The sequence below is a fragment of the Geotrypetes seraphini genome, chromosome 11 (assembly GCF_902459505.1).
Source record: "Geotrypetes seraphini chromosome 11, aGeoSer1.1, whole genome shotgun sequence".
Taxonomy (NCBI): domain Eukaryota; kingdom Metazoa; phylum Chordata; class Amphibia; order Gymnophiona; family Dermophiidae; genus Geotrypetes; species Geotrypetes seraphini.
The window spans coordinates 25177388-25203112 of record NC_047094.1 but is presented as its reverse complement, the minus strand read 5'-3'; the positions used below and the strand labels follow the sequence as shown (position 1 = coordinate 25203112).

The window sequence follows — 25725 nt, the reverse complement described above, 5'->3', positions numbered from 1 at the left end:
ATTCCCTTTTTATATTATAATTATTATAAGGGAGGGTTGCATTTATATTTATAAGATACAATGATAAGATGTTCAAGTGATCTAATTAATAGTGTTTATTATGATTTCTGTACACTTGATGAAAGTTTAAAAACGAATAAATTAAAAAAAAATCCCTGTTTGTACAGCTGTTGTTCTCTCCATTTTGTAAATATGACATATTGAATTCCACCAGAAATTATAATTAAGTCTATTCAAATTTTTCCAATTACTTGTGATCTGTTGTATGGAGACTCCTGTCATAGAGGTTTTTATGTGGGTCCAGGGTCCAAAGCTTTTCAGCGGACTGCGTCCTAGAGGTTTTTATGTGGTTTGCCAAGTTTTATTATTATTTTAATATTAATAAAGTCCATCTCAGGAACAACATTTCTCCAGGATATATAGAAACATGATAGCAGATAAAGGCCAAATGGCCCATCCAGTCTGACCATCTGCAGTAACCATTATCTCTTCCTTTCTCTAAGAGATCCCACCCTTTCTTGAATTCAGACACAGTCTCTGTCTCCACCACCCTTTCCACGCATCTACCACCCTTTCTGTAAAAAAAAGTATTTCCTCAGGTTATTCCAGAGCCTACCACCTCTTAACTTCATCCTATGCCCGCTCATTGCAGTTTCCTTTCAAATGAGAGACTCAACTCATGCACATTTACGCCATGTAGGTATTTAGTCTCTTATCATATCTCCCCTCACCTGCCTTTCCTCCAAAGTATACAGATTGAGATCTTTAAGTCTGTCCCTATATGCCTTATGACGAAGACTATGTACCATTTTAGTAACCTTATATTTGAAGCAGCTCATTTTTAATCACACACTCCCAAATTTGATAGCTTCATATTGGCTTCTCAGATCAATGCTATCTGACCAATATTCAACCTCGGCATTAGATTTTTATTTTTTTTTTAAATAAAAAGCTGACGATAGTGTTATTGGAGGTCATAAGAGTACAGACCTCCTTTATGAGCTTCTTCATAATATTCGTAATGTGCTGGGAGGATGAGAATTGTATAAAAAACATTTATTAATCTGTCGTTTCATGTGTTCTACATCAGAGGTGGGCAACCTCGGTCCTCGTAGACCACAACCCAGTTGGGTTTTCAGGATTTCCCAATGAATATGCATGAAATCTATTTGCATATAGTGAAAGCAGTGCATTCATATAGATCAAGCATATTCATTAGGGAAATCCTGAAAACCCAACTGGGTCATGGCCCTCGAGGATGGACGTTACCCACCCCCTTAAAGATATTTAATCCTAAAATGCTGGCTGCCATGGTTGTTTAAAAAAAAAAATCCAGATATTTACCTCCAGGATCCAGACAGTAGCCAGCACTGAATATCCAAATTCAGCCATGAGCTATCCGGATAAAGTTAAAGAAGCATGTTTTGCTGTCCTAACTTGATAATTATTCTTTTAGACGGCTGAATATTCCCGCTAAGCGGATAACTTCTGCCTTCTTACCACCCTGTATTAACTGAAGCAGCCAGCAATGATACTCCATAGCAGTATGCAGATACCGTGTTTCCCTGAAAATAAGACCTAGCATGATTTTCGGGGTAGGTCTTAATATAAACCCTAACCCCCAAAATAAGCCCTAGTTGCCGGCAGCAGCGCTTCCCCCCTGTGCCCCGCTTCCCCTTCCTTCTCTCCCTCCCATCTGAACCCTGACCACGACACTGAAATACCTGGGAACAAACAGCAGCGTTGGCACAGGCTGCATCGCGGCCTTCTCACACCCGGGCGTTATGTGTGCTGCATTGCTGATGATATCATCAGTGATGCAGCAGAGTAATGCCCGGGCATGAGAAGGCAATGATGCAGCCTGTGTTGCCAATGCTGCCGTTTGTTACCAGGTATTTCGGTCTCGCGGTTGGGGTTCGGATGGGAGGGAGAGATCTCTGGGGTTGGGGGATGCAGCAAGGGGGGTGTAGAAAGATGCTTTACAGGGTGGGGGGGGGGGTGGGAGGGAGGGATAGGAGCTTCAAGGGTTTTGCTGCACAAGGGATGGGAGGGAGGGATAGAAAGATACTGCACAAGGGGATGGGTGAGAGGGGAGAAAAGATGCACATGTGGGGGAGAGAAAGGAAATAGGAAGAATTGGGGTGAAGGAGAGGAAGAAAGAGATGATCATTGTACAGGAAAAAAAATAAGACCTACTCCGAAAATAAGACCTAGGGCCTGTTTTACAAAGCCGTGGTAACGGCCCTAAAGCCCATAGAGATTTAAAGGGCTTCAGGGCTGTTGCCACCCGGCAGCTGCTAGCAGCGGGGCTTTGTAAAATAGGACGCTAGTGCCTTTTTTGGGCCCAAAATTAATATATGACAGGCTTATTTTGGGGGAAACACGGTAGCATCACTGAATTATCTTAGCCCTGACAAGCTATCTGGGTGGATAATGGCAGCTGTTATCAGAGCAAATGGCTCTGAATGTTTGTTTTCCTGATCATATATCAACACAGCTTTTCAATTCTAAATGAAAGTTTTTTCCTTTTTTATTGCATATTTATATTTTAGATTTCATTAGGATTAAAGATATGGAAATACAACAGAAAAATACAATAGAAAATAATTTACTATTTCTTGATATTCCATCAAGGCTACGTCTAGAGAGAAAATACCAAATTCAGTTACATTTTTTCATAAGAAATCATTGGAAATACATCCAAAACAACATACAGCGTGATTTCCTTATTCTGACCTCCAAAAAACAAAATCAGTCAGGGTTTTCTTTCTTCTTTATCTTCGACATGAGCAGCCACAAACTTACTGCTCGCGGCGGCTTCGGTGCTCTCTATGACGTCACTTCTGGGACCCGCGCTTAGGAAGTGACGCCAGAGAAAGCACCGAAGCTGACATGAGCAGCAAGTTGGTGACTGCATGCGCCAAAGATAAAAAGGTACGGGGAAGGGGCGCACGTGCGTGGCGGAGGAGAGGGACGCTGCTCACCCCCCATCCCCACACTACACCACTGGTCACAAGGTCCCATCTTCAGATGTGTCTGCAAGACTGAAGGAAGAAAGTAGTTATAGCCAGAGAATATTGTGATGTGGAAGTAAAAATGGTGTGGGTTTGCTCTGAAGCATCTCACGCTTTGAATGCCCCCCCCCCTCCAAGGGAAGCCAATGGACAGGGCACAGGTTTAGCACCTCAGCTTCCTTACACACTGTGTGGCTGCACATAGCTAGTTATGGCACTTCCCACTTTTAATGTTGTAAAACAGGGGTGTCCAACCTGTGGCCCGTGAAGTATTTTGTATGGCCTCGGTCGAAGGCGATGCAGTGGTTTCCTCTGCTGCCCCCGGGTGTTTACCGTCTTGCGGCAGCGTTTGTGCGGCCCCAGAAACGTTTTTTTCGGCCAAAGCAGCCCAGGGAAGCCAAAAGGTTGGACACCCCTGTACAAAACCTGCATTTACTAGGTTCCGCTTTATAATATTTTAGAGGCCTTTTCACTTAAATATGCTAAGCAATTAGAAAGTGCTGTTAGTACATAAGCATGCTGTTATTGCAGTGTCATGACAGCATGTGCTAATTCACAGATAACTGCAGGTGGGAGATGCACATGGACTGCATAGTGCAGTTTTTCACACTACTTTACTGTGCGCTGACACTTACTACCTAACCCCCTCTTTTACTGCGCCTGCTAATCGGCTAGAACGCCTTAGTAAAAGGACCCCTAAGTGCATCCTTGCTAATTGCTACAATACTTAACATACTATAAAGAACTGTTTGTGTAGTAGCTTTATTGGGAGCATGCTGGGATTACCCCCCAGAATTAGTGCACAGCCATTGCCACTAATCATGCATTAATTTTTTACATTTAATATGCAGTAATTATAAAACTTTACTGCACTTCAGTAAACAGGAATTCTTAGAAAGAAAATTTTTACTCTGAGGCAATTACAAAAAAAAAAAAAAAAAGAGTAATCCTTTGAATTTTAATTATTAAATCACTTTATTTTTCACTCAAATATTAACATATTATTACAAAGAACTTGAATGGTACAGATGAATAAGCAGACTGTTTTAATTCTGATAAATATTTAAAGTCTAAAAATCTTATACAGATAGAAATTTGATTCTTACAATCGTTGTGTAGGGTTCTTACTCCAGTCACTAATATGACCAACATGTTTCTTAAATAAAAGAAAAATGTCTTATCGTCCATTTTAAAAGACATCTTTCCAGTCTTTTATAGATCAATCCAGAAAGAAAATGTTGCTGAACTGCGTAGCACAAAGTTTTTTAACTTCTTCTGCAAAGTAAAAAGAGATATTAAACCTATGAGAATCTAAGTTCATGTACATTTTGTCAGGTTGTAACAATGCTGACGTGATTTCAATGGGTCTGAAATTGTAGGATGCTAGTTTGCCTACCAAGGGTTCATCTAGAGTAGACCCAGTCTATATCGATTACAGCTTATGCTTCATTTTCCTCACTTGCAAGCTGAAATCCCCAGGGATCAGTATTCTCTGTCAAAGATTAATAATGAAACAATGCTGTGTGGTCAGGAGAGCATTACACTAGGTGGGGTTTCCTCATTTTATCATCTCCCCAGTCTTCAGCAATGAACAAGTTTCTCCCTTCACAGAAAGGACAGCCCTGGCTAGTGTGCGAAACCTGGATCTGGCTTGGAGCTTTTCTTTCAGCATGAGCCGTGATGCATACAGAGCTCCCAGTTCATTAAAAATCCAGCTTCCTGTACTGAGAAAATCGGTTCATAGACACAACCGCAGAAGACAAAGGCACGCGCCGACAACTGAGCGCAAGATGGAGGCGCGCGCCGAAGAAAATGACTGTTTTTAGGGGCTCCGACGGGGGGTTTTGTTGGGGAGCCCCCCACTTTACTTAATACAGATCGTGGCGGCGTTGTGGGTGGTTTGGGGGGTAGTAACCCCCCTCATTATACTGGAAACTTAACTTTTTCCCTGTTTTTAGGGAAAAAGTGAAGTTTTCAGTAAAATGTGGGGGTTTACAACCCCCTAAACCCTCCACAACGCAGCGCGATCTGTATAAAGTAAAGTGGGGGGGTTCCCCCCCACACACCCCCCGTTGGAGCCCCTAAAAACAGTCATTTTCTTTGGCGTGCGCCTCCGCGCTGCGCTCAGTTGTTTGCGCGCGCCTTTGTCCCGGCGCACTTTTGATCTGACACCGAGAAAATCAAATAACAACTGGGCCGTGTGTTGCTGTACAGGGGACTTGGGCTCAGTTGCTGAATGGAGCTCCTTTTCCACAGATCAGCCAGGGCTGAGGATGATGTTTATGCAGCATTAGTAAGCACAGTCCAGGACTCTCAGCTAGTACGAGGGAGTGTATTGTTTCAGATGGGACCAGAGTCAACAGCTGCTTCCAATCAGCCATTCAACTGATTCATTGCACCGTGGAATAGGGAAACTTCCCCTCCCCTAGAGAACTGCAAATGAATGTTCAAGCAGCATAGCTCCAGCTGGGCAATGAAAGATCAAAAGAAAACCCTGACGAGGCAGAGGTCTAGTTGGCATATGGCTCCTGGGATTATCTAGAATCTCCCTGGGCTATTTCTTAAGATGCAATATCTAAAGCAGGGGTCTCAAAGTCCCTCCTTGAGGGCCGGAATCCAGTCGGGTTTTCAGGATTTCCCCAATGAATATGCAGGAGATCTATGTGCATGCACTGCTTTCAATGCATATTCATTGGGGAAATCCTGAAAACCCAACTGGATTGCGGATTGAGATATCTGATCTAAAGGAACTGTCTGACTGGTCCTGAGCCTATTATGTGCAGTTTTACTACAGATGTGTAAATAATTTTCAGATAATCATGGGAACTTGTAGCCACTTTTCTTTTTTTGCAGAATTTCTTTAGGGATTTAACTATTCAGTCTCAAGTGGTAGCATGATTCTAGAGCAGGTCCTCGAGAGCCATATTCCAGTCGGGTTTCAGGAATTCCCCAATGAATATGCATTGAAAGCAGTGCATGCAAATAGATCTCATGCATATTCATTGGGGAAATCCTGAAAACCCGACTGGCATACGGCTCTCGAGGACCAGAGTTCCCTACCCCTGTTCATCTGTCCTCATGGCTGAAGGATCTCTCTCCATTCCCATCCTGTCTTTGTGAGTTCTGTCCCTGCCCTATTCCTGCAAGCTCTGTCCTGTTCGAGGACGGAGCTTGCAGGATGGGGGACAAATTTCTCCCAAACACATCACTCCAAGAAGCTTCCAAAAAAGAAAATATCAATGAATAAATAATTCCAGGACAGAAGTGGGGAATGTGGAAAGTGCACACAAACCTGAAATCTGCATTACTACTGAACTCATGCCTTTTAAAGCGCTCCTGGATATAACAGTATTTTAGTCACAATATATTAGAAAATTCCTTAGCAGTGGTGAGAGAATATTTACCATATTTTTCGCTCCATAAGACGCACCTTTTCCACCCCAAAAAGTAGGTGCGCCTTATGGAACGAATACAATTTTTAAACACCTCCCCTGCCCCTTTTTTAAAACACTGGTGGCCCAGTGTGGTCTCGCCAGCTTTCTGCGCTCCTGCTGGACGGCAGCCTCTTTTGTTGCTTCAGAGTGGCAAATAAGGCAGGAGCATGAGCTTGTCGCTTCCTGCCTGGTCTGGCTCCGCTCCGTGAATGGCTGCCATTAGTTCTCCCGAATAGCTCCTAGGAAGCTCAAAACCCAAAAGAAGCAGGAGAAAGCTGACAGGCCAAAAAGTGAAAAAGAATGCAAAATCAGCTTTATTTAAAACATTTCAGTCACAGAAGTAAGGGAGACAATGCTTACCATTTACTTCAATCAGATTAGCATTTTTTTGATTCAAAATAACATAAAGCTCCCGCTGGTCAGCCTTCTTCCCCACTATCCAATAGTCACTCATTGCCTTCACTATGATTTCCTCATCTTCATCAACACTAAAACAAGAATGTAAATCAAATACAGATTTCTGCCAGAGAACATATAATACACATGCCTAAGTTAATTGAGAAACGCCATTTGAAACAGCGATTAACATTGAATTTAAAGCTCTTACTGGTGCCTAAATAAAAGGCGCTGGAATCACGCCTCCGGAGGCGCCTAGTGCCACCATGGGTATGGCTAATGCTGGAAGTGGCATTAGGTGCCGTAAAGCGCCTACGTAGGCGCAATTCACGGTAAAGACAGGCACCAGAAATGTAGCCCTGGAAAACCTTGACCTACATTTCTGGCGCTATCTTTCACGGAGGCACGATTCTCTATACGGGCACTGCTGCGTAACTGACAGCGAATGGCAGCCACTTTTTAGGCAGATGCCGATATCGGCGCTATATAGAGAATCCAGGCCTAATTGTATGTTGCAGTTTTCATTCAACTTCCCAACATACTTTTCATTGTATAGCAATACATTGCGCTTACCTTTCCGATGTTGAAAACCATCTGAAATAGCCAAAAAGACAAAAAAAAATGGAGTTCTGGAGCTCAGTTCCTTCAAATTTCAGGTTTATTATTTATTTGATATACCACATATCATTACGTCTAGGCCAGCGGTCTCAAATTCAAACCCTTTGCATATTATTTGGAACAGCAATGAGAACACAAAGTCCGATTTCAGCTAACAATAATAAACTTTTATTAATTTTAACAGGGGTCGCCATACAGCAAATTACTCAGAACTGGAAGGATTACACTAAATTGAATTATACTTTTTGGTGGAATTCAATTTGTCATATATATAAAATGGAAAAAGTATTGGCATTACAACAAGGTTATATTAAAAAATTTAATAAAATATGGGGACCATTGACAAATTATTCTATTGATCAGATATAATAACACATGTATAGAACATATAGAAGGGGTAGGGAGGGAAATATTAATATTAATATGATATAAAATTCTGATAAAGGGTTTATTTAATTCACATTGTAAGAACATTTAATAATAATTTCAAGTGTTTTTTCATAATTGAATGTATTACATGTATTTCACTTGATGTAAGAATTTAAAAAAAGAATAAAAAATATTAAAAAAAAAAAAAAACCCTTTGCAGGGCCACATTTTAGAACTGTAGGTACTTGGAGGGCCGCAGAAAAAATAGTTAATGTCTTATTAAAGAAATGACAACTTTCCTTAATTGCTTCTGATCATTTCAGCCATACACAGCTGAAAGCAGTGCAACATGCAGAAAGTGAAGGTTAGATAGTTTTTCACTTTCTGCATGTTGCACTGCTTTCAGCTGTGTATAGCTGAAATTACCAGAAGCAATTAAGGAATGATTTATAAACTATAACGAGTTTTACCTCTTGCAAAATTGTGATTTAGATTCTAAAGTATCAACTGCAAGAGAGAAGATTTTGGTGTAGTCCTCTAGGCTTTTTTTTGTAGAGGGGAGAATCAATATCTGACTTGTGCCTTAAGTGTCGGGTGGTCACGTCCGCAACCGCCTTCAGCTCTCACCTCCTCCAGCACCAGACACAATCGCCATCTTACATGAAGCAGTCACTGCCAGGATAGGTGCCAAATTTTGGAAGAGTTCACGAGATTACGTACACATGCACAAGCTGCACTGCCTCCAATGGTTAACTTATGTTCTGAAACGTTGCCCGCCTCACTGCTGTAACCTCACACACGTGCTTTCCTGCGTCTGTACGTGATTGTCCTCTCCACTCTACCTCACAATTGCATACAGATGCAGGAAAGCGCTTGCATGAGGTTACAGCAGCGAGGCGGGCAACGTTGTAAAATACTGAGGACCTCCAAATAGTACCTGGCGGGCCGCGAGTTTGAGACCACTGGTCTAGGCGGTTTATAATAAATTTAATAAAAACATATCTGACAAAACAGGGAATTAAAAGATAACATTATTACTAGGACACAGACTATTTTGCAACTCTCGTTCTGATAAATTCCACACAACACCACCTACATTAGAGGGTGGGGCTTTTACCCTCATCACATGACATATGGGGCGATCTACTCAGGATCAACCAGATTCTTCCAGGGGCTAATCAATGTGGTATTTGTGCTGATGCTGCAGACGTTGCCGGTTTTTCTTCCCACTGTGCTGGGGGATGGGGACCTCCTTAATGGGCTGCCTTTGGATATGCAGTTTTGCTAAATCTCCCCTTACTTACACAGCTACCTCTCTTTACCACTTACACGTGAAAGGCCCTGAATGATGCTAATCTAATAAGTTTTTTTGTAAAATGGTTGTTCCCATTGTACATGCTGAAAAATACAGTGGTACCTTGGATTACGAGCATAATCCATTCCAGGAGCATGCTCGTAATCTAAAATGCTCGTTTATCAAAGCGAGTTTCCATTATTTTCTATGGGGAAACTCGCTTTGATACGTTTCCCCCCCCCCGATAACCGGCATCGCTCCCCCCGCTCGCAAAAGCCCCCTCGCTCCAACCAGCCCCCCCACCCGAACAATTAAATCTCGGCGAGAGGGAGAATTAGAAGTCCTTGAGCATGCACAGATGCATGCTCAAGGCAGGCAGAAGCAGGAAGATCTTCTAGGCACCGTCACGATCTGTGCCTGCGTGCCGGTGCCAGACGGGAGGGGGGGGTAAGTTTAAGTTGTTCGGGCGGGGGGGCTGGTTTGCGCGGGGGGGGTGCCAGTTGGAGCGAGGGGGCCTTTGCGAGCGGGGGGGAGTGATGCCAGTTATCGGGGGGGGGGCTCACAAATCGAGTCAACACTCGGTTTGCGAGTCAAAAGTTTGCTAAGTGTTTTGCTCGTCTTGCAAAACACTCGCAAACCGGGTTACTCGCAAACCGAGGTTTGAGTGTACATGTATTTTTTCCTACAATCTTAAAATGTATTTTACAGAAGGCTCTGTGCTCAGTAAGCCTTTTGGAAAATACATTGCAAGTGGTAAGCATCCCGATCTGAAAGTCCCTTTTTCAACCTTGATAACCTTTGCAAAATTGGGCTTTAAGTGCATTACTCCACATCCTGTAAAACTTAAGGGCCCTTTTTATCAAGCTGTGCTAGAGCATTTTAGCGTGGGCCAGCAAGGTAAACGCTCTGATGCTCATTCAATTCCTATGAGCGTCGGAGCATTTACCTTGCCGGCCTCACACTAAAATGCGCTACTGTGGTTTGATAAAAGGGGGCTTAAGTTTCCAGACCTTAAATCATTTTCTTTAAAACATGTTTCACCTAGGGTTACCAGACATCTGGATTTCCCCGGACAAGTCCCCCTTTTTGATGGATGGCTTTTCTAAACCCGGCACTTTGGGTTTTGAAAAGCTTCCCCGAAATCCGCACATGTCCTCCTGCCCGACGAGAGCAGGCAGCGGAGGGGCAGGACGGCTGGAACTGGCCGGGTCTAGGGATCCATTCAGAGAGCAGCGCGGGGCTGAGCAGGAAGCAGGAAGAGCTTGGCCCAATCGGGTGTGCTGCTGGCTGCCAAAAAGGAATGGGGACGGAGAGGCTCAGCACTGGGCAGGGTGTGGAAAGATTGCTCCTGACCCATATACCGCTGGACCACCAGGGATTAAAAATGGCAGGTAAGTGTGCGCCGGGGGAGAGGGGGGGTTATTAAAAAAAGTTAGAGGCCGGGACGGGAGACAGGAGGCATCCCTCCTATCCCGGCTTACCGTATCGTCCGGGATGGGGTCGGGTTGATGAAACGAATATAGGATGAAAGTGAGACCCCCCCATTTTTGATAAGGTAATTGCTGTTCTGCTGGTTAGAAGAGCCATGTGTAAATGCTATGAAAATGTAGAGGAATAAAAAAGCAGTTTTGGGAGCTAAGAGCAGAGATGCTCCAGAGTAAAAGAGAGAGAAACTCACCGTGTAAAATCACTATTGATGTCTCCGAGGATTTTCATTAGATCAGGAGGCACAGAAGTGAGGGAGATGCTCGGCGTTTTCCTCAAGTGAATTGTACTTTTCTCCGCCAAGTTCATGTGATTAAAGTAAATGAACTTAAACTGGGGCTCCTTTTCAGATCTATAAACATAAGGAGAACAACGCTGTACCACAAAGAAATATTCACAATGTAGAAAGCAATGTGAGAACATTAAGTGTGTGTGTGTGGGGAGGGGGGATACTATCAACCTGAGCTACTAGGTCTCATTGCATAAAATGGGGTCTGTGGTAAAATACCATGCTGAGGTAAAATAACCTATTTTAATGGAAACCAATGTTTATACCAAATACACACACCCAACACTATCATGGGAGTCCACCTCACTAACAGCAGAAGATCAGGTACAGCCGTAGTTTCTACCTCCTTCTACTACCTCCATCAACTGCGAAGGATCAAACCCTACATCTCCAAACCAGACCTAACCCAACTCCTCTATGCCTGAAACTCCTTATTTAATGGATTTGCCAAAAAGGATCTCAAATGCCTCCAGCATATCCAAAATGAAGCAGTTCATCTCCTACATAACCTCAACTACCATGACCCCATCTCCCCAGCCCTCCGCACAGAGCACTGGCTGCCAATCAACAAATGCTGCACATTCAAGGCCCTTATAATAGCACATAAAAGAATCTGTGCCACCACCCCAGCCTACATAGGATCAAAGCTACCCCTATACACCTTCACCCGCCTCCTCCACTCTGAAACAGAGAAAAGCCTGTGCATCCCCCCAGGAAGGTCTCTCCTGTCAGAAACTGCCCGCAAATACTCCTACAGCCATTTTATCCCTCAACTCTGCAACCAACTCCCCCCCACACAAATCAGGCTACAGAACTCATTGATGACCTTCCAGAAAGCGGTGAAGACCCTCCACTTTAACTAGAAATCCAGCTGCAATCAATCCCTCGCTCCCTTCCACCTCTAATTGCTAAGCCTGGGATCAAGAGACCACATTGTCAACTGTTCTAACCAATGTGGTTCTCTTAAATATCCCCTTCCAATCTGTCCTCTATTCTCTGTACTTCTAAGCTTGTGCTTAAGTTGCTGTATAGTCATTGTACTGTCCAAATGTATTCCACTGTGAATGTTGACTTGTTCTGAGCTACTGGGAGGACAGGCTAGAAATCAAATTAAATAAACACTGTCCTCATATTCTGTCCTCAATTCTGGAGGAATTACCTCTAGAGCAGTGGTCTCAAACTCAAACTCTTTGCAGGGCCACATTTTGGATTTGTAGGTTCTTGGAGGGTCTCAGAAAAAATAGTTTATGTCTTATTAAAGAAATGACAGTTTTGCATGAGGTAAAACTCTTAATAGTTTATAAATCTTTCCTTTTGGCTAAGTCTTAATAATAATATTGTAATTTATAGCTAAAGAGACATATGATCAAGAAACTGTTTTATTTTACTTTTGTGATTATGATAAACATACCAAGAGTCTCAAAATAGTACCTGGCGGGCCGGGATTCCGGGCCGCGAGTTTGAGACCACTGCTCTAGACTATGCTTCAAACGACGCTTCACATGTCAACATAAGTCAGTTTACCCTGTAATGCGAGTAAACGTGCACCGTTGCAACCTTCAGAAAAATCTATTTAGTCAAACCAGTAAAATAGTCAAATTGAGCAATCTAAGATGTTTTAATGTTTGCCCATTTCAAAAACGGCTTTGAATTTTTAAAAAAATTATTATTTTATTGATTTTATAAATATACCAGTCCAGTATATGTATAAAGAAAAAGAGAGATTTAACACACTATTAAACAGGAAACAAAGTCAAAAGGTAAATAAAACTCCTTATGGATTTAACAATCTCTCAAATAAAGCAATTCACATTTCATCATGGGAATTGATAAATATCAAGGAAATATACAATACAACTATATCTATATAGCGGTGTTACATCTTCTAAATCATTAAGGACTAAGTCCGTGTGGGAGTACTTGGTGGGACTACTCCTTTCCCCTCTAGGAAAAACCGTAACTGAACAGTGAGATGGATAACCTGGACATACCAATGAATAAACTGGACATACTGGCCTCACTTGTGTATGCTGGCACTACAGACATTTTAAACATATATTTTCCCATAGCCAGGCCCAGCCTGTACCTTGCTGTCTGTGAACACATGTATCCTTTGAAATGCTAACCCAGCTGGCCTTTGTGCTGCAAAGTTCCTGTCTCTATTCCCTGCTGGGAGGATATTTCTCCAAGGTTCTGCTGAACTGTTATCAGTGCTGTATGATTTCACATATGCCAGACACCCTGGAAAGCCATAAAACATTTATAACGAGCAAGGATCCCTGCAGGACGATGTGGTGTGGAGAGATGAGAGAACTTGGTACCAAAACATTTGCTGCCTGTCTCTGAAGCAAGTTATGGGAACAGCTGGGGTGTTGAAAGGTCACCCTTGCCAACTTTCAGCATACAAGGACGCCATCCTGAAGATGCACAGAATTGTAAAACCACAAATTAGCATCTGCAAGGTGATAAGGATCTCAGAGCTGGAGGAAGAAAGTTCATGAAGAATTCTCTGTTTCTGCAAGGGCCCCCCCTCCTGGGGGGGGGAAGTGAGAGAGGCGTGGACTGAGGGGAGGAATAGTTAGGTATATATTTTTGTACCAATAGGGAAGTACATAACTAGAGTTCGGAGATGTGCTTTTTGAAACAAAGGAAGAATTTCTCTGTATAAAAAAACACGTGCATCACAGGTAGAGCCAGAGAGATTCACTTACTTATGCTACGGGGAATTGCTATCCCCCTGCTAAGCATATGAGTGCAAGTTCTACTCTCCATTGCATATTCTGAACTGACAATATATTTCTTTCTGCTATGCCTTTGCTGCTGTAATTTTGTAAGTCTTTATACTAACAATAAAAAAATATTGTCTGTTTTTGGAACATACAATGCTGTCTCGTAGTCATTCCAATGAGGTAAAATAAGCAGCATTTATTTCAACAGGGTCAAAAAAATATATGAATGTTGATCCAAATGGATCAAACATTTACAAGGACACCTAAGCTGAAATTTAGCACACAAAGACAGTACGGACTGTCTCAATTGCAGGAACCCTTTTCTTCTAGTCTCAGTTAATTTTGAAACATCTGGGAACATGGAGATCTTAGAGTCCATAAAGGTCACCTCTTTAAGCCTAAAAAACAGCCTAAGAAGTGCCTCTTTGTCTTGTTGAAAGACAAAAGTCACCGGAAGTTTAGAGCAGGGGTCTCCAAAGTCCCTCCTCGAGGGCCGAATCCAGTCAGGTTTTGGGGATTTCCCCAATGAATATGCATTGAAAGCAGTACATGCACATAGATCTCATGCATATTCATTGGGGAAATCCCGAAAACCTGACTGGATTCGGCCCTCGAGGAGGGACTTCGGAGACCCCTGGTGTAGAGTATGAGATGGCTTCATCCACTGAGGTTTCCAATATTCTTGTTAAATCCATTAAAAGCTCGCTGGATCAGGTAATGCCTCAGGTTGTGATACCTTCTTTGATACTGGAATGAAATATATTTTAGGTAGAGGTGGAAGTCCTGAATCAGGATATTTAAATACTTCCTTAAGAAATTTATTAAATAAAGCTCAAGGAGACACTGCCAGTACTTTAGGAAAGTTGAGTATTCTTAAATTTAACATTTTAGTATAGTTTTCCATATTTTCAACTTTCCATACTAGCAATAGTCTGTCTTGCGTTAAGGTAGCTTGAGACTTTTATATCCCTTGAACCTGCTTTGAATTTTAAACTTGCAAAATTCCAACATTATCGAAAGGTTACCTCAACATGCTATTTTTTGGAAATGTCAAATACCTAAGGTTTATGTTTTTATCAAGAAATTTACAGTTGAAAATGAACAAATAGAACACTGGTATAATATGACTTGGAGAGTAGCACATATATTTTATTAGGATAAATTTACCGCCATTTTGAAGTTCACCCAAAGTGGTGTACAGCAAGAATAAGCTGGATATAGGCAAAAGACAATTACAGCAGTAAAAATATTCAGCTAACAGTATATATTATGGCACCATAGCCTGGATTCTATATCTGGCCTCGTCATCGGCAGCCACCTCAAAAATGGCCGCTGATCGCATGTCAATCATGCGACGGCGCTGTTTATAGAATTGCGCCTTTGGGAAAGGTAGGTGCCGGAAATGAAGGCCAGGGTTTTCAAGGCCTACATTTCTGGCACCTACCTTTGATATGAATTACGCCTTTGGAGATGTTTTATTTATTTATTTATTTATTTATTCATTCATTTTTATAGCCCGTCTCTCCAGAAGCTCAGAACGGGTTACAATAAAATAAAATTAGGTACTTAGAACTTCCCTATTTGTCCCAAAGGCTCACAATTTAGCTAAAGTACCTGAGTAAACAATTAATAAAAAATTAAAGATATAACAAATTTCCAAAAATGGTGAGGAAAGGGTATATACCTATAGTAGTGTTAGGCATCATAAAATGCATCCGTTGGCGTGATTCCGGTGCCGATTTTTACATTTTTTCTAAAACCAGTTTTAAACGGCGTTTTTAACTTAAGTTAGGTGCCTAACGTATACAATCCAGGCATGCGCGCTACTTACCTTGTTAACACAATATGCACTAAAACAACAGGCAGCAAAGGGGGCAAGTGGAGGGGGGGAACATCTGGTGTTCGCTGAACCCAAAAGTCAAGATGCCGACTACCTTTTGTCAGAGCTTCTGCTTCCCAAATTAACTTTCAGACCCTTCCCCTCCAGCACCGAGATTTTGCAATTTAAAAATCAATAATCGTGATCATTCCACCACCAGCCCTGCCATAGCCATTCTATAAATATTAAACTTTTTTTGTATACAACAATTGTGTGCAAAGGTTTAGGAACTCCTAGTCAAAATGTATGGATCAATAAATCCTTAGGTGAACAGAAGCTGCCACAACTTCTTTGTGGTACAAAGTTAAGACAACATCTTTATGTAAATTTGAATGCTTAATTACTATTTGCTTGAAGCAATGGTGTAACCAGAGGATCAATATCGGGTAGACACGATATTTACTCTCCATTTTTCTCTCTCCTCATCCTGCCCATGAACTAATATCTTTCCCTCCCCTACTGGTGATCTCCCCTCTCCCTTCATGTACCTTTTAAAACTTTCCTCACTTTGATGCGGTTAACAGGAATTAAGTAGAAGACCGTACATGAAAGGTGAGGATACAAGTACAAAGAACTTAGGAGCATGACAAGGTCGAATACAATCAAAACTCAAGTAAATGAACAGCTTTCAAATACCGATATAGATACGGAGACCCAAAAGCAGGGGGGCTAGGTAGTAAGAGATGTATGAAATCGCACGGACGTTCATACACCTACACATGACCAGTCTGCATTGTTTGGCATTCCTCAAACTAGGTTAAATCAGGCTTTCCATCTTTTCTAGGGTTAGAAGCCTCTTCCATACCAACTACATTTAGGGAAATTCAGTGTCTTATCAGTGAAAAACATTCCTGCTGGTACTTTGCTCACTGAATCACCTTCAGATCTCTTCAGTCGTAAAGGCTAAATATCTCACTCCTTACCTATGTCATCTAATTCCATTAATGCCAACGGATGCAGTATCAGTTTATCAAGATAGAGCAGTACATTAAAGTTTAAGGCAGCGTCAACAAGAGAAGCTTCTGATGTCTTAACCTTTAATGATTTAGTAGACAAGGTACAAGTTACTGTATTGGGTATTATACTGTAAAATGAGGGAAGGAATGGCTCACTTATTTCTTTTGAGCTCCTTTTAAAAATAATTACTTAAAAAAATTTGATCACTTAACTCCTTTCTACAACAAACTCCACTGGTAAAAAATTGAGAATCGGGTAAAATTTGGCTGTCTCTTCTATAAGGTCCTTTATGGTTTATTGCCTGATTATCTCACCAATCATTTCTTATTTTCCAGACCCAGGCAGACCTCTCGACCCCAGTCACTCTTTTCCTTCCCATCAATTAAAGGTTTCTCGCATAAAAGATTCATTGATACATTCTTAGCCTACCAAGCAGCTTCTAAAGATCCAGAATGGAGTCAACTGGTCCATTCTTCTCCATCATACATGCATTTTAGGAAGCTCCTGAAAACACACCTCTTCCCCGAACATGACAACCCAGTTTTAAATTAACCCTGGTTGACCCAAGACTAAACAACTTTCACTCATCATCTTACCCCATCACAAACCTCAATTTTTCATGTATTGCTTTTTCTAAAATTAATTTATATACATAGATGAATGAAACATTATGTAACAAAAAAGAGTTTAGCCATCAAATTATACAAAGAAAAATAAATCACCGGCCATAAGACCCTAAAGAGTTAACATTAACTCAAACTCTTATAATAGCCCACATATAGGAGGGAGACAATTCACATCTTAGAGAGAATTATAACAACAAAATAATATGAAATAGAAACCACATTTGTAGCGATACTGCCTCATATTATTAACTGGACCTTTTTCTACTTGGAGTCAATTAGGATTGCCTCACATCGAAGCACTATGCATTGGTATCCCTTTCCCTTCAAGAAAGAATTGCAACTGGGAATTCTGATCCAAAAGGATCATACATTTACAGGGATATTTCAGTTGAAATGTTGCTCCCAGTGAAATCACAGGTTGCTTTAGTTCAAGGAACCTCTTATGCTTTTTATGCGTTTGTAAAACTGTATTATTCTAATTTGTTAAAAATTACTATTCCTGATCGTTTTTTTACCTCCCTGTACACCGCCTTGAACCGAAAGGCTAAGGCGGTATATAAATAAACATTTATGTTATGTTTAAAAATAGTAAAGGAGAAGCCACATTTCATAATCATGACAAATTGATGCTAATGGAGCAACTAACATTCTCGTTTACATTGGTTCAAAGCAGATTTCACAAAGTTGCCCTTTCTACTTTGGGCTTTTTAGCAAAAGAACATAACCACCACCATACTGAGTCAGACCAATGGTCCATGTAGCCCAATATCCTGTTTCTAAAGAGGCCAATCCAGGTCTCAAGTACCTGGGAGAAACCCAAATAGTAGCAATATACCAAAGCTGAGATGTGATGTCATAATGCCTCATTCCACCAATGCCTAAGAGTCAAACTCATCAGTGATATCACAATGGCTTGATTGTCCTATACTTGTCTAACATATGAATAGCCCTACTGGGTCAGACCAATGGTCCATCTAACCCAGTATCCTGTTTCCACAGTGGATAATCCAGGTCACAAGAACCTGGCAAAAACCCAAATAGTAGGTTAACAGCATTAGGAGGAGTATTCTACCTTTGTTTTCCATGTAAATGTGTGATAACTTTGAAATCCATAAGGTATAGTTACTTTGATCCTACCCAGCTTGAAAGAGTACTGATTGAACAAAGTTTTTATTGGGGTAAAATGAGTGGATATAGAGAAAGGAAATGATCGATGATGAGGGGGGTGGATTTATTGTTTTATATTTCCTTTATTTTATTTCAGCTGCTTCTTTCTGTTGAAGTGGACTATTATTTCTGTTTATTTCATTTATATGAAATAACTACTGTATTTTCGCTTCATAAGACGCACTTTTTCCCCCCCAAAGTGGGTGGAAATAAAAGTGCGTCTTATGGAGCAATATACCCCCCCCCCCCCAGTACCTTTAAATTCTGGTGGTCCAGCATTTTATTAGCAGGAGTGAGCTTTCCACGCTCCTGCCCCTCCCTTGCTGGACGGCTGCCTCCTCATTATGTCGGAGCCAGCGGTGCACAAGGCAGGAGCGTGCTTTTCGCGCTCCAGCCTGGTCCCGCTTCCTGAATGGCTGCTGTCAGTTCTTGCTACTTTTGGGGACTCTACAATATATTTGTAACCTGAATTGCCCACTGATGCAAAACAGGATCTTTGACTAAATGGACCTTTGGTCTGACCCAGTATGGCAATTCTTATGTTATATCCCTACATAGCAGAATACCATTTTCTGTCCTCTATCAATCTTTCCACTGTTAGCTAATTTCAGAAAATCAATTTCTAAAATTTGGCAGGTTGGACTGTTACAATACAAGGCTACCACTGACAAAGGGGTGAAAAGTTTGTATTGCAAGGTATCAGACCTCTGAGTTCACAGTCCTAGTAAAAATAATTCCAGGTCTCATGGTAAGTCAATGCCTACATGTTTCCTTATCACATTCTATAGGGAGGCCATTTATAAGCTCTTTGCATTGGACATAACACCACATATACTTTGCATTCATGGATTTGGCAGCAGTTGTCAATGCAAAGGTACAAGTGCATTTTTTTTTTTCTAAGTCCACAATATTGGCCTGTTTACTTGGATAATATTCAGAGTAGAATACAATGTCAATATTCAAAATATACCCCACCAAAGTTATATTTCTTCAAGTAACACCAAAATTTTGCTGAATCATCAGAAAATGCTTCAAATTGATTCACTTCATGCCATTCAAATATTGCACTGAAGCTTGTCATTGATCAGTGTTATTATATGCATTTTAAATTCTCAACAATTTCCACTCTCTACAAGGTAAAAAAGACCCATCTGCTCACCAGAAACTGCCAGCCAGGGACCGACCGATCCACTTTGACACAAGGCCGTCCCCCACAAAACGAAGAAAGCCTCCCAACCTGGACTCACCGACCCCCCATCCCCCCCTCATGTCCCAAACAATCCACAACTCTAAAGTGGCCACCCAATGCCACCACATTACTACCCCCCAACTGCCAAACTCTTGCCAAGATGGCAGTGGGGTTCCCCCACCTCCCCACACCCATGCCACAACACGTGCATTTTAACTTCCATAGATAGAAAGGAAGCACGATCACTTGCAGATTCCTCTTTAAAGATGCATATGAATGCCAAATGATCTCCGGGTCCACCCTTGCCGCTTTCTGTATTGATCCCATTCAACTTTTAAAATGATTTCTCTCACTGCCCTCTTGTTTATATCCTTAATTGTTCTCTTTTCTTTTTAAATTGAATTTCCCCCCCCCTCTCCTCTTGTTTTCATGTATGTTGCGTCTTGTCATTAACAAATATGTTAATTGTTCCCCATTTTAATTTTTAAATGTTAAACGCTTAGAATTTATGATTAGCGTTTCATCAAATTTTAATAAACTTGAAACTTAGCTATTTCTGCAGGTAGAATTTTACTGTAAAACTATGTTCATAAAGTTGAAAATTCAGTCTGTATGAAGACTTTTCCACCCTGATGCAAACAGGCTACTGGTAATACCTCCTCTCTACAGACATGGGGTGGATTTTCGGACACTTTGAGAGGGCAATTTAAGTTTGAGGAATCACAATAAACATGTTTACAGCCATTTTCTCCAGCATTTTTTTTTTTTTTTGTAAGACCAGGAAAGGCCGTCTGTAATCTTACATGAATAAATTTCCAGCAATTAAGGATACTATAGGTCTTCTCCAAGACATGAAAATCTCTAGTTTTAAGATTTCTGCACTGTACACTGGCCCAGAATCAGAAGCTAATCCTAAAGCATACAGATTACAGATAATAGATTTATAGACACATTGCCTGAACTGTATACAAATCTTTCATACCCGGAAACTCATCCTCCACAGCATCCCTAACAGGAGAATGGAAGACCCGACCCAGGTTCTCCTGACAGCTCAGCAAGACTGAACCACCTAGCTGGCCTAAAATGATTCTTAAAGCTAAACCATAACTTCTAAAACCGACAGCCTCTTATACAAATCATTAGCAGATACAAGTTTGGCAAGACGGTCGAGAACATCATAATATTCTGGATGTACCTACCCTGATATCCTTCGGTTAATGTTGTACTGTTCACATATGTCTGATGCCAACACAGTTAGTTGGGGCCCAACAAGACAGTCCAGTTTACGGCAAAAGTCTGGTGATGGCTGTACTGAGGCTAAGAAGTTGAAAAGAAAAAAAAAAAAAAAATTGGAAGATTAGGTTTATACCTTCGATAGTCTTCTTTCTGTTAGTCCCTGGAGGATTCCATACACTAGGTGTTCAATCCCAAACTGCAGTCTGTGAGTTGCACAAATCCACAACTTTTCTGGGCACATGCTCTACCCCCTTAGCCTGAGAGCTAGGAAACGTATCCAGTTAAGTCCTAAAGCCAAGCAACATACCTAAACAAATCCATGACAAAGGGGTACAGGGGCGAATCCCCATCAACAGAAGTAATTCATGAACTGGTTTGCTCTGCAAAATATTAGCAAGTGATAAATAGGCACAAAGGAAACTCAGAAAAACATTGAGGAACAATGTAGAACTAACCTGCAGTGTGCAGTGAGCACCCCAAGAAAGGCCTTCGGTAACATGCATACTCACAGAAACTCCCCATAGGATCTGGCAAACGGCAGGAAAATCTTCAAGCCTGTAATGAGAGTAACCGAGGCAGAAAGGAGGAGGCTATTCCAAACAACTGAGTGCATACAGAGAGGACGGGTCATATGGAATCCTTCAGGGACTAACAGAAAGAAGATTATTGAAAGTATAAACCTAATCTTCCATTCTGTTATATACCTTCCGGATTCTATACACTAGGTGAAGTACCAAAGCCACCTGGACAGAAGAGCCTGCCCTCAAACCAGAGGTCCCAAAAACAGCATCAGAACATGCTGCCACAAACACTTGGTAACACTGAGTAAAAGTATGAAGAGAGGACCAAGTAACCGACCTAAAAAATTTTCATCACGACACAGCCACCATTCTCATCGAATGTGCTTTAAGCGAGATCGGCAGCTGCTTGCCATGGGCGAAATAAATCACGGAAATGGCTATTCGAATCCAATGAGCGATCGAGGACTGGGACGCTGGCCTATAATGGTGAGGCGCAGCAGTTAGAACAAAAAAGTGATCAAATAGTCCTTTCTAAATAATGGGGCAAGACCCTCTGGACATCCAATTTGTGTAAGATCTGATCTTTGCGCTCCGAACCTGTTCGATGAAATGCAGGCAACCTAACCTCTTGGTTGGCATGGAAAGCCAAGACCACCTTCAGCAAGAAAGAAGAAAAAACACCCAAGTCCGTAATACGGAGAAAGGGTTCCATGCACAAAAGAGCATAAAGCTCCAAAATACACTTTGCTGAGACAATGGCAAAGAGAAAGACCATCTTAATCAGTAGGTCCAGAAGAGAAACATCCTTCAAAAGGGGGCTCTCCAAGGCCCTGTAAAACGATATTAAGATTCCACGAAGGGAAAGGAAGACGAAAGGGAGGACACAGCTGAAATGCTCCCTCATAACTTGGTCACATCTGGATGAACAGTAAGCAAGCTAGCGCCTCTGTGACTGTGCCTTCTCTTTGGAATAGCATTCCAACTTATTTACGCAACGAATCAGCTCTTAATCAATTCAAGACAAAGCTAAAGACCTTTCTTTTTAACGATACCTTTGAGACTTAACTGCCCTTTTAAGGGCGACTTAGAAATATTTTATTTTTACTTACCTTCCTATTGTTTTTCCCTTAAACTGCTATCTTTTATCTTTGAAATTGTATTTCCTGCCTATTATCTTCTTGTTTCCACCTGTTATGGTTTATGTCTCCAAAAGTCTGTTGTCCCGTCTTTTTAAATTTGTATTTTAACTATTGTTTTCTTCTATAATTTTTTTACACCGCCTAGAAGGCTGATTAGGCAGTATAAAAAATTTTAATTAAACTTGAAACTTGAAAACACAAAAATCCTGCAACCCAAACTTTCATGGAGGCCACTGCCAAACCCTTGTCTAAACCCTCCTGAAGGAAAGCCAGAACTACCAAAATGGGAGCCCTCTCAGGCTCCACCTGATCCCTAGCACAGCCTACCAGGCTGGGATGCATTGCTATCCAGCGGATGACCCGACCAACCAGAGGCCATGGAGGGAATACATACAGGAACTCATAAGTCAGCCAGGGCCAAACCAAGGCATCTGGCCCTAGCTTCCTCGCTGTCTGTTGACCAAAAAAGCGCCTGGCCTTCAAGATCTCTGCCGAAGCCAACAAGACCCTCTGGGGCTAACCTCAGTTCTTGTAAGATCAGACAGAATGCTTCCTGCAAGAGGGACCATGCTCCTGAGACCAGGAGCCTTCAGCCTAGGAAGCTTGCCTGAACATTGTCGAATCCAGCCCCACAGGCCACCGGCCACCAAGAAAGACAGAAGATGTGCTTCCATCCGACAATCTTTCTGGCCCAAGAGAGAGAGCATGAGAGTTCCCTCGTGATGGACATATGCCACCGCTGTGGCATTGAAGAAACTTGCACCGCTGGTCCTTTCTGAAGGGGCTGGAGAGCGAGTAGCACCAGCCAAAATGTCCCGAAGCTCCAGATGATTGGGCACCCAACGTTGCGAACCAGGAGTCCACTGCCCCTGAATGGAGCAGGCCCTGCAGTAAAGGCTCCTGAACAGGAAGCTTCGCCACAGATGCAACAGAGCGAAAAAGCCCCGACACGCCCGCCAGCTGTGTCAAACGAGCGGGGTCTGAGGATACACCTTTCAGAGGAGCTGAATAAAATCCAGTGAAAAGGCGCACTCTGCAACCATGGCAGGGCTCTGTTGAGGTACATGCATCGAGCCAAAAGAGTCCCCAGATTCGGAACGCAGGAGTTTTGCGCTAGACTCCAGAACAGCCTCTTGGCGAGATTTTCATCAGAAGGCATGGACTTAGGCTGGCTCCCCAGCCTAAAATCACTTGGAGGAGGAGAAGTCTGAAGCTCCCACCCTCCTCCCCCAGTGCACAATCACTGATCCGATGCCAATCCTGTACAATCAATGTCCACATTCAACAGCTTAGGGGCTGGGGAGTCCATCCTAAATGATTTTGAGTCAAATCAAGGGGTTTCTGAAGCAGAAATAAAAGGTAGAAAAAACTATCGATTTTAAAATCCAAGATGGCCGCTGTCACGAATTTGTGCCAAAACCGGCAAAAGTAAACAACTACCGAAAATAAAAAAATAGTGATTTGGGGTCCGGGGAAGTGGGGACCTGAACCCTACCCTTAGAAACTGTGAAAAACGATTTTAAAATCATTTTACAAACCACCCCCAAAGTTCTCATAGGAAATAATGGAGGTTTACTCATAGCATGCAGTGCCAGACTGTCAGCAGCTTTAAACAGCATTTGAATGGAGGGAAAGGATTTTCTGCCTCAGAAACAGCTCCAAAATGGATCCAGACTTGAACTCTTTGGACTGCCAGCTGGCCAGAGACTGACTACGACCTCCACCCCCACGGATCCTCATCCACGCGATCAGGTGTGGGAAAGGCAGCCTGCGTCTTGAAACCCAGGTGGATTTCACTCCAGACACATACAGCCTGCACTAGAAACCTGTGACAAGGTCACCGGCAAGCAGACTCCCACGGGAAGGAACCCAGAGTCTAGAAATGGTGGCACACAGCAGGCTGGCTTCATATATCCACCAGAGTTTCTCTGTGAAGCAGCAGTCCGGCACTGTGGGACTGCATCCTTTCCTCCGACAGGGGACTACTGGGAAGGGGTCTCAAGGCACCAAAGCCAATGAGAAATGAACTTTAATCGTAAAATAAGAAAAAGAAGCAGAGCTACTGCAAAAGACTTCTGCATGGACTGCATGCAGAAATTGTAACTGAATATGTTTCCTAGCTCTCAGGCTAAGGGGGTGGAGCATGTGCTCAGAAAAGTTGTGGATTTTTTCAACTCCCGGACTGCGGGTCGGGACTGAACACCTAGTGGATGGAATCTGGAAGGGACATAACAGAGGTGAGCCTTTGCCTTTCTACTAACTTTCAAATACAATATATAAAAGGTCTATCAACACACTAGGCTTTTATAAAAACATGTTGACATAGAGAGAAAATTTAGATTTATGATATGTAAAAAAAATCAAAACTAAAACCAATATCTCATACATATATACAGGGCCCCTAATTACAGCTTATTTTGTAAAAGAAAGCAGGAACCACTTTCCTTTATAGAACACTAGTGTAACTTAGGCCCAGATTCTCAAACTGGCACCAATATTGGTGGTTGCCTTAAAAGTGGCAGCCAATCATGTGTAAATTGTGCATTGGTGCCAATGTAATAGGTGGCGGAAATGTAGGCCAGGGTTTTCTGGGTCTACATTTCTGGCACCTATCTTCGTGTAAATCATGCCAACATAGGCGCTTTAGGGTGCCTAATGCCACTTTGGCATTCAGTGGCCTAAAGTTCCTACATAGGTACAATTCTGGTGCTGATTTTCTAGATGCTGGTATGCGCCTCAAATTTCGGTTAAAAACAGCATTTTTAATGGAGGTATGGGCGCCCACTGACGTCTAGAAAATCGGCACCGGTTTGAGAATCCGGGTCTTAATGTCTGGAATAGACTTCCTGAGTCAGTACATCGTGCTCCATCCCTAGTCCTATTCAAATCCAGGCCAAAAGTCCACTATTTTGAGGCTGCTTTTAATGTTTAACCTTTTATCTACAATGCCCACGCTCCATTAATCATTCCCTTCCATCCTAATGTATCTTTCTTAGTTTTAAGTTTAGTCCCAAACACCTACCCTTATAAATTGAAAATTGTATCCAAGGTTACTTTTTGTTTCCAAATCTATTCTTACCGTAAACATTTTAATCGGAACGTAAACCACTTCAGTGTTTTAATGATTTTGCGGTGTAGCAAATAAAAAATGAAACATGAAATTGTAGACTTAACATGAGAGACCAGGGGTCAGCGACTGGGCACTTTGGAATGAAAATCTGCTATACAGGGAATGCACTTCGGTTCCACAGATTAAAATATTCAAGACACATGTGGATGAGAAAAGTGCATACACCAAAGTATTTGGGATCTTCCAGAGCAGAACCCTGGTATTCATCAGAGAGATATACAGGAAAGACTGAAGCAAAATGCAGATGAATCCC

The 25725-nt window shown here is 42.0% G+C and overlaps 1 protein-coding gene across 5 annotated transcripts in view; it reads right to left on the bottom strand.

Annotated features, from left to right (window-relative positions):
• Positions 1 to 3960: 3960 nt before the first annotated feature.
• Positions 3961 to 25725, bottom strand: part of LOC117369433 (vacuolar fusion protein CCZ1 homolog) — a 69088-nt gene continuing 47323 nt past the window's right edge. For 3 of the 5 annotated variants that reach the window (XM_033964010.1, XM_033964012.1, XM_033964015.1), the window contains exons 12-16: positions 20646 to 20763; positions 10804 to 10962; positions 7418 to 7438; positions 6809 to 6936; positions 3963 to 4289 (exon numbers count right to left, since the gene is read on the bottom strand). In XM_033964010.1, coding sequence (XP_033819901.1) covers positions 4234 to 4289; positions 6809 to 6936; positions 7418 to 7438; positions 10804 to 10962; positions 20646 to 20763 — 482 coding nt within the window. In that variant the 3' untranslated portion in view covers positions 3963 to 4233. Of the gene's footprint in view, positions 4290 to 6808; positions 6937 to 7417; positions 7439 to 10803; positions 10963 to 20645; positions 20764 to 25725 lie in introns of all 5 variants that reach the window. The other 2 variants (XM_033964013.1, XM_033964011.1) reach the window with 2 other exon arrangements.